Source organism: Oryzias latipes, chromosome 9 (assembly GCF_002234675.1).
Source record: "Oryzias latipes chromosome 9, ASM223467v1".
Lineage (NCBI taxonomy): Eukaryota > Metazoa > Chordata > Actinopteri > Beloniformes > Adrianichthyidae > Oryzias > Oryzias latipes.
Window position 1 is genome coordinate 21,255,293 of NC_019867.2, and position 13,872 is coordinate 21,269,164.

Here is a 13,872-nt window from a genome sequence, read left to right on the forward strand (position 1 = left end):
TTTATGTGAGTAAAAAATGTAGAGTTCCAATATTCTCAGTTTCTGTAACTATGGGCATGCTTACCTTTAGACATTTTTTTTATTAGTGACAAGAAGTGATGTATGTTTCATTTGCAGCCATTTTATAAATAACAAAACAGTTCTCACTTTGCGACAAAGAGGAAGAATGTATGATGCCAAATGAAACCAATTTATAGAGCTTGAAACATTCTTTTTGACCTGGATGCAATTACTATAACCAGAATCACCTACACAGAAAGATGGAGATGTTGAATGTTTGAAGTAATGAAATTAATGTTAAACATTACAAAATCAAACAAGGTAAAACATTCGATAAAGAGGAATTGCTTTATTGTATAAGGTCAAAAACTGTTTTAAAAAAGGTTGTATAAAATAGCTATTTGTTGATATTATCAATGTGAGTTCAGTTGGTGGAACCCTTCTGCACTGTTTTTTTCAGATATACAGTACAGACAAAAAGTTTAGACACACCTTCCCATTCATTTGAATGAGAAGGTGTGTCCAAACTTTTGGTCTGTACTGTACACATTCTGCAGTTTTTTCTTTGTTTTCACATTTCCAAAATTATTTTAGTGACAATCATCTTATTTGAGCTTAGTAACCATCTGGCTCTCCCTTTTTTCTGACATCAGACACAGCCAAGATGCAGCCATCCTCTTTCTCCACAGCGTTAACAACGTTGTAAAATCTTGTGGTCGTTGCAAGGCTGTGTCCCAGTGCTTTAAGACCCTCAATCACATCCTGAGGAGCAAAAAGAAGAAATAATTCAGATAGAGCAAAGGCATTACATTATGTTAACAAAAAAAAGCTTTTTACCTTGTCAAAATCAGGTTCAAACTTCACTGCATTTGTATTATCCACAAAAACCACAGACGTATTAATAGCGTCCTCAAGACTTTTTCCTAACCATAGATGGTTAATGAGAGCCTTGAAAACAAAAACATTGTTTTTTTCATATATTAATAAATGGTTGTTGTGATTTAAATCTGATAATCAACATCCAAAATATAGATATAAAGACAGCTTTTTTATTAGAATTGAAAGCTCTAAATCTTTTCTGCATTTAGAGTGACAACTATAGACACATACCGATGCCATTGCTGTCGTAATCATACTCCCACCAGATCCTCCAATCACTAGTGTCTTTGATTTAGACCTCAGCACAACGGGGGACATGGATGAGGGGGGACGCTCTCCTGTTAACAGAACTTCTAGTTGTGATTATGTGTTACAAGGTTAGTAATAAGAAGAGTTTAAATGTTAAAAAGTTGCCTCTTTTCTTCCTGCTCTTTTTCAGTTGGACAGTGAGACCAAAAAAAACTATGTTATTACCATCAAGTATCTAAAATAACTACATTCTAGTTTTTCTTAAAGAAGCTAAGACAAAAATTAAATGATGCTCATCAGATTACCAGGTAAGATACTGTCCGCTCTCCCGCAAAAGTCTTTCAACTCGTTATTCAGGATGATGCCTGTTTTTGGAGACACAACCATGGACCCAAAACTTTAAGAAGAAAAAACAAAGAAAAAGCATTTCAACATAAAGTCATTTCTCACACATGTAAGCTCACTACACATGCTGTTATAAAATAGTTTTGTTTGGAACGACTTTCTTCTTTATAAACATAATCTTTTTAAACCTCTTCAATCTTTTCATTCTGATACAAACACAACTACTTCTTTGTTTCATCTGTTATCGATTGGTATTGTTTTTTAATTCTCTCAGCTGTGAAGCAGATCTTTTGGGTCACTGACATGGTGTTTATGGTGCTGGTGACAGCAACGGCAGATCCATCTTCATGTAGCACCGACACATGCGTGGTGCCAATGCTGTCCAGGTGTGGAGTAACGTTGTAAAACTGGAGGTCATGCGTCTTGTCATCTGTGATCAAGCTTCGTATGTGGTCAGCAAAGCTTTCTTCTGTGAATTGCTTTGCCCTCTGTGAGAAATATAGAAACAAATAAGAAATTTTAAAGACCCACTCTGATGAAAATTGTGTTTTTGGTACAATGGGAATATTAACTGAAAACCCATGAAAACCATGAAAATCTTCAGAAAAAAAGAGAATAAAGAATCTGAATTCTTTGTGGCTCAAAAAATATAAATACTTCATAAAGAGTTGCGCAGTGCAGGAGATAGAAATGTGCAAATGTGGCAAAGAAGTTGACATTAGCAACAATGCTATGGGATTGTTCATAATTGTAATACAGGTCTGCCAAATGGGACACCACTTGGAAGATCACATGATTGAGACTTGTTTAAAACTTGTTGCAAGGCACAAAGGAAAGTATGGTACACCAATACAGCAGACACTGCAAGGGGGAACATGGCACAAATTACAATCATTAGGCTTAAATATTCTGGTACATAACCTTAAAAAAGGCTAAAATAAGAAAACAAACAAAAAGGATAATTTAGTCTGCTCCTACAGAATCGTCATCTATTCCAAGCAAGTTTTTTTTATGTGGAGTGGGCCAAAGAAGAAAACTAATAACCCAACAATTAAGCAAAACAAGAAAGTTGTAGAGCAACCACATGTATTGTCAAAGCGCAACTGCCAGTCTGTAAATCCTCAGCAAAAAACTTTTAGAATTTGTTGTGGCCCAAAACCCCTTTACTAGTCCAGCAAACTAAATCATCCCAGAGACCCACACTGTCAGTCAAAGGAAACTGGCATCTGTAGATCACTCAGCCGGCTTCCCATTTATGTTCTTGAGCTATGGAGAACAGTGACGCCTTCCATTAACCCTTGTGCTATCTTATGGGGTCCAGATGACCCCACTCCTAATGTTAAAGTGCCTTGGATAGCACAAGGGTTACAAAAGTAAGGTTGAAATTTCCTCAATTCGCTAGAACATCAACAGAAATACTAACTAACACGACAAAAATAAAATTAAAGTGTGTGGGTCTACAAAGATAAATGCATGTATGCATGTGTGCATGTATGTAGGAGACCTGTGCTGTAGATAGAGCAGAAAAATATTTATAGCCACAAGAAATCAAAATGTTCCCTTCTCTTTTTTAAAAATAACTAACAAATTCAGCTAAAATCTTGTGGCTGACAACAAAATACTTTAGAAGAGCTTTGCAGAACTAACCTTTTCCGAAGTGAACCTTGGATCTCGAATGTATTTCTTCAGTCCATTTGCAAACTTGAAAGATTCAATGTAACGATGATAAAATAGTGTCTTTTTTTCCCCAGTCAGACCTTCTGGATTTAACTGATAACCTACAAAGAAACACACATAGAAGCATAATACTTGAAAATACTAATCAGTTGAAGCAATTCCTTAAATTAAGCTTCATAATTTTGTTTCACATGTGTGACTGTGAGAAATGACAGCTCTGCCAATGGGAACCTCTCATGATGTTGAGGATGAGGGTGAGGAGGCTTCCTCCTGCAGGCGGTGGGGGGAAGTACATCTGATACTCCCACATAGACACATTCCAGGCGTCAGTCAAGGTAGCATTGTATGATGCCAGGTCCTGAAGCTCAAGTGTTCCTCCTGAGCAAAGCCAATGAAACAAATGCTGTCTGATCACCAAAAGCAAACTCAAACCTATTAATGGCTGCATAAATTAAGATTGAACTCTCTGAAAACTGTCTGACCATACCTGCTGCCTTCACATCCTGGACTAAATCTTTTGCTATTTTTCCAGTATAAAAGACATCTGCTCCTTGGTTTGCAATCATCTCCAGAGTGTCTGCCAGTTTTTCAAACTTTACAAAGTCTCCAGCTTTAAGAAAGTTATTGTTGTCGTCTGTAAATAATTTTCTTCAAAGCAGAAAAGAAATAAAAATGAACGAAAGATCAGTTTAAAATGCTATTGTAACATTTTTTGGAACATCTTGTTATTCTTTTGTCCATACCGTAAAGACTGGGTCTCATTTGAATTTGGGATTTGCTTAATGTATGAATGTAGGATATCAGAGATGGGCATTCCCTTTCTTGCCAGCTTGATGGTGGGCTGAAAGAGATCAGCCCAGGGCAACTTTCCATACAGCTTGTGAGCCGCTTCATATCCACGAATTTCTCCTGGAACTCCAATCCATTTTACACCTGATAAATGGAAATATGGAAAAAGATTAATTTTAGCTCATCACACATTTCCTTCATTCACTTCAGAAATCTCCTAAAGTCTAAAATAAGGTAGGTTCCTCTGACGATTGACCATAATATTTAATGCACATGTTAGTTCATAGAAAGAAACCAAATGTCAACACACATGCAAAGAGAATATGTGAGATCCAAAAAAACTAGTTTAAGTTCATTTGAACAGTATAGATAAATTGCATGATTTGCATTTCTTGAGATTTAGTTTTATTTTATATTTAACACTCGCTTTTAGGATTTTCTTCATTTTAAACATTTCTTCGTTCAAACGAACTAATATTTTAAAGGAACTATTTAATCAATTCGTGGGAACGATTTAATTATTCAGTGGGAACAAGTTATTATTTCGTGATAACAAAATAATAATTCATGGGACCGATTTGATTATTTTTTTACATGTCAGGTCACGGGCTTTGCATGCTGGAGCAGGATGTGGGACAAAGTTGTATTTAACAGGAAGTCATAGGCGCTTTTGTCATTAGTCAAAACAAATGTTATATTCCGGAAAACAGCATTGCTTACCATTTAAATTAAACAAAGTAATAAGTCAGTTAATATTTCGGTTAATAGACTTTTTTTTGGGGGGGGGGGGGGGGGGGGTATTTATTTGTAATTATAACATGAATCCAAAGCAATGCAATATTCTTCTAAAGAGTAAAGTCAGGATTAGTGGCCCCAACTGGGTTTAGAACAGAAAGGCTCTTTTAGTCTTGAAGGTTGCAGATCTCTGGATAAAAGAGAGGATTCTCCAGTCACCATGTGAGGTCAGAAGGTCAGCTTACTTTGGAAACCAGAATTTTGTTTTGAGGCACCAGTATTTCAGTAGAAGTTAGTGAACCTGTGTCAGGGCAAATTGTCACTGCCGAATTTTTCATGATAAGACATTGTTAATTTTTTTCTGGTAGGAAATCTGCACATCTGTGAATTCTACCGAGGTGAAGTTAGTTGGATAGTGGACATTCGGCAGACATTTGCTCTGGGAAGAATATAGGACTGGGGCTGAAATTTACACTAAAATAAACTAAGATAAAAAAAGCCTCAAAAACCTTAAACACTGATCTAAACTGCTGTTTCTGATAGTAGTTATTCTGGTTTACTATTTTGGAGCGATTTGGGCTGATTTGGTCCTATACCTTAAAAGCTATTGAAGAAAAACGCAAAACTTTACATACAAAAATTATAAAAATCAGAAAAAGATATATAATCTAATCTAGACTGCTGTCCCCGATAATGGTTGATTAGATTTACTATTTTAAAGTGATTTGGCTAATTTGGGTCCAATACCCTAGACGCTACTGAAGAAAAACGTAAAACTTTATGCACACAAAAATGAAAAAAAAACAGAAAAAGCCTTAAAAGCTAATCCAAACTGCTGTCCCCGATAACGTTTCATTAGTTTTACTATTCTAGGGTGATTTGGCGTAATTGGTCCAATAATTTAAAAGAAATTGAAGAAAACCGCGAAGATTTGTTGACGGTCCCTAAATTTGAACAGAGCTAATATCTGCCGGATGTCTAATTTCCAACTCACTTTACCTCAGTGTGAAATCTTTACAGCAGTCTGTCAGCTGACACAACAGAAAACAAGAAAAACATACAGAATGGGACAGACTCCTTTACAGGAAAACGTGAATTTTCCGGGCATTCCAGACTACCTGTCATGCTCTTCTCAGGACAGGACTTCAGCAAGTCAGATTTCCCTTTTGCAGGCGCTACCTCTCTGGAGTTGATGATTTTGACATCACCTTTAAAATGTCAAACATAATAACTTCAATTCCATGTGTGTGTAAGATTATGACAAAGAGAAAAGGAATACAACTGAGAAAATGTGAGTGTCTGCTACCAGAGCTGTCCATCACTGTGAATATGGAGCCCCCTCCAATCCCTGCACTGTGCGGATTCGCCAAAAAAGTGCACAGCAGCGCGGCAATAGCGGCATCTACCGCAGAGCCCCCTTTTTCAAGTATGCCCCTGAAACAATTCACGCAAGAGCAGACTCTCACTTATTACTGTTGTTACACTTGTTATTTTTCTTCAATAAGAAAAAATATTAATGAATATGGCTCCAGAGACTCAAACTCTGCTTTGACAGCTTTGCGTAACAGGCGCAATCATACGCAAACATGATGATGTGGGCGAGAGTGCACCTACCTTCCAATTTCCGAGCATATCTTTGAGTCTGTGGCGACTGCTGCTTTAAAGAAAGATACACTTGGACACCTGCGCCTTGCAAACACAGCTATACACACAATTATGGATATAAAGCTGATCAGAATCAGCGCGCAACAGAGATAAACCTTTGCTTTCGACCGCGCCATGGCTCGAACTAAACGCAATGGGTGTGCGTTTCCTCTGCGCACGAACTTCCCTGCAAAGTACTACAGCAATCCTGGAGAGGAGTGCTCAGGACGAGACATGATGAAGCAACACTTCAAGGGTTATATTACCAGGGGTTAGGATGTGGCTTCTTGCTCAGTTTTTTTCCAACGAACCTGACTGGAGAAACTAGATATGAACTCTTGAAATGTTTGGTTAACTAAACAAATTAAGCCTGCAGGGAAAGACAGCAGGTTGTTGTAGCCCAGATGCCTTGAAGGAGTGGAAGACCCGGAGAAACGAGTTTTTGCATCACACCTTATTTGTAGCAAGTGACAGTATTTTAAAAGTTATAATCGTTTCTGCCAGTGAAAGTGGATTGAGAGTTGTTTTTAAAATTAAAGAAATCTCTAAAGTAATCTTCACATTAAAGGTGAGGATTGCTGAAAAATAGTTCAATGTCAGTCATGTTGGTAACTTTGTTTGTTTGTTTTGTGGTGAAAAGGTGCTTCTAATAACCTTTAAATAAGTCCTTCCGCTTTTTAACTTGTTAATCTTTTAAGTTCAAAAGTACAGAGAGGAAACTCAGACTGATGTGTTGCAGAACATTTCCTCCTGAATAAAGCTCAATTCTGCTAGATGGTTTGACTTCTTAGTGATATAATTCTGGGGAACAAACAAAAACAAGTTAAACTAAGAAACTCAAAAAAATAACTGATACGATACAAGCAAATGCATTATTTGAGACCACAACTTTCAGCTAGTTCACCAACTATCTGGATATCATGACAAAGCAAGAGTGACTATAAATGAATGGTTTGAGAAAGCGTTTCCTGGTTGGCTATGTCACAATGAGAGACCAAATAAAGGCAGAGGATGCCAAAGTGTTCACTGCTGAAGCTTGACTATGGATGGAACAAAAAATATGACCTGAAACCATGCAGCTGTCAAAGAGAGACAATCCAGACTCCACAAGGAAGCCTTTAAAGGAAGGGTTGCAGGACATCAGTGTCACACAAACTGTGGTACAGACTGGATTGGAGGAATACTAGGAGCGCAAATGCAATCTGAAATATGATGATTAGAAATCAAAGATGTGTAAAACCCCGGTCATATTTTTTATACTTTTAACTTTATTCTCAGGTTAATTCCAGTTTAAAGTATGTACAGTGTGGGTCATGAAAATATATTTGATTTCCATAAAACTGTAAGAAATCAACCTGAAAATGTCCTCTTCTCTTTTCATGACAGATAAGTCTATAATTTGAAAGACAGAAAACAAGCTGGGTTTACGGTTAAATACTTGTTGATGGAACATTGAAGAAGCAAACAGATGTGGTGACAAACATTTGTTGTTGGACCTGAAATGGAAGAGAGTTTGTTTATCAAAAAACAGGATTAATTCCTAAAGTGTAACTAACTTAATACGTGTGGAGTTAAAAACAGAAACAAGTGTCGTTAAAGAAGGTGGGATCTTTTTTAGCGTTGTGTCTGCAGGCTGCAGATGAGTGTAGTGGTTGGCACTAGTTCAAGTAATTAAATTAAATTTGAAACTCTTCCTGTTCTTTCACTGTCTGGTTGTGATCAGTTTCAGTATGTTCACCTGTCTCACACTAATCACCAGCTCTCTCCAGCCTGCCTGAAAAAGAATTTTTACTAAAGTGCTTTTCTCTAAAATAATCTTCTGGATTGTGGATTTATTAGCTTTATAGAATGGACGTAATGCACGTGACCTGACCTCTATTCAGGGCAAAGTGAAAGAGACAAGGGGTGTGGCTTCAGCACCAAAACAACAAAAGCTGTTTTTCTCAGTGTGACAGTTCCTCCACTGCTGCTTTTCCTGACTTATAGTGTTCCCCTGTCTGCTGGAGGTTTTACTTGTAACAAAGTGACCCACCTTGTTTTCCTGCCACCAGTTTTACTTGACACTGAGCACAATTTCTGCCAATTTTTTCAGTGAAAACTACAAAAATAAAATGGGCTGCACGGTTGCGCAGTGGTTGGCACTTTTGTCTCTCAACAAGAAGGCCCCCTGTTTAAGTCCCGGCAGGGGGGCAGGAAACAGAACATCAGTGGGGGACCTTTCTGTGTGGAGTTTGCATGTTCTCCCCATGCATGCATGGGTAGGTGTGAATGTGAGAGTGCATGGGTGTGTGATTGTGGCCCTGGCACAGACTGGCGACCTGTCCAGGGTGTCCCCTGCCTTTGCCCGCTAGTGGCCGGGTTAGGCTCCGGCAGCTCCGTGACCCCTAAAGGGAAAAATAGAAGATGAATGAATGAACTACAAAAAAAAGTTTATTTTTACTAAAACTATTTATTTTTAATATTTGCCGGACTTTCACCACGAAGAACTTTAAAATTATCTAACATCAAAATTGTTCGATTTACATAAAACCAGAAAAGGCTATTATGTGGTTTTAAATACCAGGTTTTTAACAAGACTGAAGGTGAAAGTTGACTTCAAATGAAGTTTATTTTGCAAAACAATGCTATTCCTTTTGCCTCCTCTCTCCAGGGGTTTACCTCAATCACACCTGTGCATGCAGGTTTTTATTCTTTTAAGTAGGCTTTTTTGGTCTGGTGGAGGCATGTTGCAGGGTGGTTACTTGTGTAACAATAGGAACTATTGTTGTGTGTTTTGTTTCCAGTCGGACGTTGCACAGTCAGAATGAATGAGAGCATGCACCTGAGCTGCACTGTAAGAGTTTGACCTGCCTGAGTTAATCAAAAGTACTGCCCTGTTGGGTAGAATTGAAATATTCTGTGTTACGTTTCTTGGAAGAAAACCAGAATATAACATGGTGGCAGCGGCGGAGAATTATTTTTGAAAATACCAGCGCACTTGGAGTCGCGGGAAAGTCTGAGACCGGCATTGATAACGTGAAGCCATGGAAGGTCTGAAACCTCCACAGCCGCTCTGTTTTGAGTCCCGAAACCTTTCACGGATTTGGAAGACCTGAAGAGATGAATTCATCCTCTATGTGGATTTTATGGAGAGAAATTAGACTCAGTCGGATTTGTGCGTGCGTAATTTTTGATTTGTGCGTAAATTAGGATTTGTGTGTGCATATTCTTGCTTTGTGCGTGCGTCAATTAGGATTTGTGCATAAATTTGGATTTGTGCGTGATTTGTTACTCACATAATACGTTTTGTGTATAAGTTAAAAAAATATAAAATGAAAAAAATACAAAATGCAATTTACGTATGCACAAATTAAGATTACAACAGCTTGAAACTACTTACACACACACATCTTTAAAAACACGCACGAATCCCTTGTTACGCACACACGAAGCCAAAGTTACGCACGGATCTACCGTGAGACTGTTTGCTATGGAGTGATATTTCTGCCACCACGTTGCACACAAAACTTTCTAACTTTTTTGCTCAAAAATTGTTTTTTTTGCTTTCAAAAACTTTTTTTGCGTTTGCAAAACACATTTTTTTTTTTGCGTGCGTTGTGTCAAATCTCGCTTTTGTCTTATCTTTGATTTTGCTGACTACTTTGAGCGCGACTTAGCGTGATATGACTGCCACTGACATCGCCAAAAAGAAATTTGCAAGCGTTGTGTGTCATCTTACTTTTTTCCTATCTTTGCTGAGTTAAGTTTCGGTTTGACGTGACCAAGCTGCCATCAAACAGCTGATGATTGGTCCAGATTCTAACTAATCACATTGCCATATGAATCTAACATGGTGTCTGCTGCCGAGGCTCAGAGGCTGAACCAGCTCTTTTTACCCTCATTTATGTATTTTTGGATGAAGACGTTTTCATTTTTTTAAATATAATTTTAACAATAATTCATACTTTCTTTTTTTAGCATTAGTTCATTTTTATTAAGTAAAATAAAAATGACTTAATAAAAAGTCATTTTTAATTTTCAATTAGTAATTAAATTGGTCACGTCAAACTGAAACTTAACTCAGCAAAGATAGGAACAAGTGAGATGACACACAACGCTTGCAAATTTCTTTTTGGCGATGTCAGTGGCAGTCATATCACGCTAAGTCGCGCTCAAAGTAGTCAGCAAAATCAAACATAGGACAAAAGCGAGATTTGACACAACGCACGCAAAAAAATGTGTTTTGCAAACGCAAAAAACGTTTTTGAAAGCAAAAAAAAACAATTTTTGAGCAAAAAAGTTAGAAAGTTTTGTGTTCAACTTAGAAAGTTTTGTGTGCAACGTGGTGGCAAAAATATCACTCCATAGCAAACAGTCTCACGGTAGATCCGTGCGTAACTTTGGCTTCGTGTGTGTGTAACAAGGGATTCGTGCGTGTTTTTTAAAGATGTGTGTGTGTAAGTAGTTTCAAGCTGTTGTAATCTTAATTTGTGCATTCGTAAATTGCAATTTGTATTTTTTTCATTTTATATTTTTTTAACTTATACACAAAACGTATTATGTGAGTAACAGATCACGCACAAATCCAAATTTATGCACAAATCCTAATTTACACACGCACAAAGCAAGAATATGCATACACAAATCCTAATTTACCCACAAATCAAGAATTACGCACGCACAAATCCGACTGAGTCTAATTTGTCTCCATAGCGCGGGATGCATGGAAGATTGCAAACATAATTGAGAGGTTTGATGATCACTGTAGCCCAGGAACTAATGAGACAGTGGAACACTACAAGTTTTTCTCGAGGAACCAAGGTGGGGGTCAGTCAATCTACAGCTACGTCACGGAGTTGAAGCTGCTGACCAAATCCTGCAATTTCGGGACTTTAAGAGACTCTCTGATCAGAGATCGTATTGTGTTTGGAATTAACAATGCGCAAATGAGAGAAAGACTGCTGCGTGAGAAAAACATGACTCTCATCACATGGTTAGGAAGATATTTAAAAAAAAAAAAAATCTTTCCTTCAAACAGTTTTCTTATAAAATATTGAGCATCTATGATTGCAAATCACATGACAGAAATAAGGAGAAGTGCCCAGCTTATGGCAAGAAATGCAAAAAATGTGGCGAGGAGAACCATTTTGCAGTTAAGTGTAAAATGCGAGCAGAACATAGTAAAAAGAGATCAGTGCATAATGTGGCGGAATGCGACAGTGATGAATATGAAGAAATCCAATGTGTGACAGGATCAGAGGCAGAGCATGCAACAGACAGTAAAAAGGAAACAGAAACTAAACCTTTTGCTGGCATGCTCTTAGGCAAAGACATTGTAAAATTCCAAATAGATTGTGGTGCTACTTGCAATGTTATCCCAGTTAACTTACTGAATCCTGATACAAGACTGGAAGACACAAAGACACTTCTAGTCATGTACAACAAAAGCAAGCTCAGACCACTAGGAAAATGCAAACTGAATCTGAGAAACCCTCGGAACCAGAAGCTTTACAAGCTGGAGTTCCAAGTGGTGAATAAAGACTGCTCTGTGCCGCTGTTGGGCAAAAGAGCGAGTGAGGGCATGAAACTAAAGTCCATTATGAGAACATCATGGCAATAGACAGCATCGTCACACAACACAGAGTCCCTCAAAGGAGCAGTGGACATTAGAACAGATAAAGACTGAATATGCTGACGTGTTCACAGGAGATGGATGTCTGGACGGAGTTTACAAAGTTGAAATAGATAAGTCCGTCAAACCTGTGCAGCTACCAAAAAGACGTGTTCTTGTAGCAATGATGAAACAGCTGAAAGATGAACTACAAGATTTAGTGCACAGAGAAATAATCTCGCCTGTAGAGCGAAGCACAGACTGGATTAGCGGTATGGTGGTTGTCCAAAAATCAAATGGAAAACCAAGGGTTTGCATTGATCCAAGCCCCCTAAACAAAGAACTGAAGCGCAGCCATTTCCCTATGCCGACTATCGAAGATATTCTGCCGGATCTGTCCAAAGCTAAAGTTTTCACAGTGTGTGATGTCAAAAGTGGATTCTGGCATGTCAAACTGGAAGAAGAGTCCAGTTACCTGACAACATTTTCCACCCCATTTGGACGTTACCGCTGGCTCAGGATGCCAATGGGAATCAGTGCTGCACCAGAGATCTTTCAGAGGAAGTTGACACAGGCTCTGGAGAACCTACCTGGTCTGTACATAATCTCAGATGATATACTGATCACAGGCCAAGGGGAGACACAAGAGGCGGCTGAACATGATCATGATGACAAACTAAGACTGTTCTTAAACAGGTGCAGACAGTAGAACATCAAACTAAACGCAGAAAAATTGAAACTGCGTCAAAAAGAAGTTGCCTACATTGGACATCTTCTAACAGCTGATGGGTTGAAGATAGACCCTGAAAAATTGAGAGCCATCAATGAAATGCCACAACCTGCAGATGTCAAAGCAGTACAGAGGCTCTTATGAATGGTGAACTATTTAGCCAAGTTCTGCCCACATCTCTCTGACCAGTGTGAGGTGTTGAGAAAACTCACACATAAAGGCTGTGAATGGAGCTGGAACAAACAACACGAAGATGCATTTATAAAACTAAAGGAAATTTTTACTAATGCTCCTGTTCTGAAGTATTACAGCCCGGAGGAAGAACTCACGGTACAGTGTGATGCCTCAGACACAGGGTTGGGAGGAGCACTCGTGGATCTGCAGAGATATTATATGTTCTATGGTCTTCAAGGGAAAAGCAATCTCATTATGTGCAAAAAAGTCCCAAGTCCGTTGTAATGTATTGACTATGCTTGACATTTAAAATGCATTAAGTGCAAAATTCCTGGATTTGGGCCTCTCTTGCATGGGTTTAGCTTTATCCCATAGATGGTGTAGGAATTAAATTCACTACATTAACGTGGTTGTTGAGTGGTTTTAATCTCCCTTGGTGTAGCACACATCCAATTGAATGGTCAAACTGTAAATACAGAATGTTGAAAAAAAAAAACAATAATAATAATAATTCTTGGAAAAGATAAACAAATATATATATTAAACTGCTGTTAAACTGCTCCAAAATATTCCATTGTACAGACATAACCAATATTAAATTTTACATACACATTTTCAGTCATCTATAGCAAACTGACACAACTGACAAACTGTGAATACTGCGCTCAATCCACTCATCACTCAAAAAAAAAAACAGCAGATCTAACTCTTACCACGCTGGGGAGAGGATCACAAATTCTGATAAATGTTGCTGTTTCTTTAAATTTTTTTTTTCCTCCACTGCATCAAAACAAAGGCTAGAAGCTTTGAAAACTGCTCCCGCGGCAAATTCAAAATGGTGGCACCCACAACATCAACTTACAGTGGCTCTTAAATGCCAAAATAGGCAGGCGCCCAATAAACATTACTTGTAGCGGCCTCTAGCGGCCGTAACATCCCGGCCCCGATGAGCGATTGCGAAAGTAAATCGCTTATCCCTAGTTTCTACAATTCCCAAATGTATTAAAGAAGCAAATTTATAGTACTAAACAGGCAATTGCATGTGTTGCAGAATCAAATT

At 38.1% G+C, this 13,872-nt stretch overlaps 1 protein-coding gene across 2 annotated transcripts; it reads right to left on the bottom strand.

Moving 5' to 3' along the window:
• Positions 1 to 7,523, bottom strand: ggtl1b (gamma-glutamyl transferase-like 1b). Of its 2 annotated transcripts, NM_001252247.1 has the most exon segments (13): positions 616 to 762; positions 838 to 948; positions 1,111 to 1,217; positions 1,434 to 1,525; positions 1,777 to 1,961; positions 3,121 to 3,251; positions 3,382 to 3,426; positions 3,463 to 3,528; positions 3,638 to 3,798; positions 3,894 to 4,083; positions 5,793 to 5,882; positions 5,981 to 6,108; positions 6,289 to 6,455. In NM_001252247.1, coding segments are annotated over 13 exon segments (1,620 nt in total).
• Between the last annotated feature and the right edge of the window lie 6,349 nt (positions 7,524 to 13,872).

What these genes read in the sequence shown, in the direction of transcription:
- ggtl1b (XM_011479087.3), bottom strand. Translation starts at nt 6,455, where the DNA reads ATGGCGCGGTCGAAAGCAAAGGTTTATCTCTGTTGCGCGCTGATTCTG. An exon ending in CACAGTGATGGACAGCTCTG is followed by an intron (nt 5,883 to 5,980) that starts GTAGCAGACACT and finishes GACATTTTAAAG; the next exon opens with GTGATGTCAAAATCATCAAC. An exon ending in CATCCTCAACATCATGAGAG is followed by an intron (nt 3,252 to 3,381) that starts GTTCCCATTGGC and finishes GTTTCTTTGTAG; the next exon opens with GTTATCAGTTAAATCCAGAA.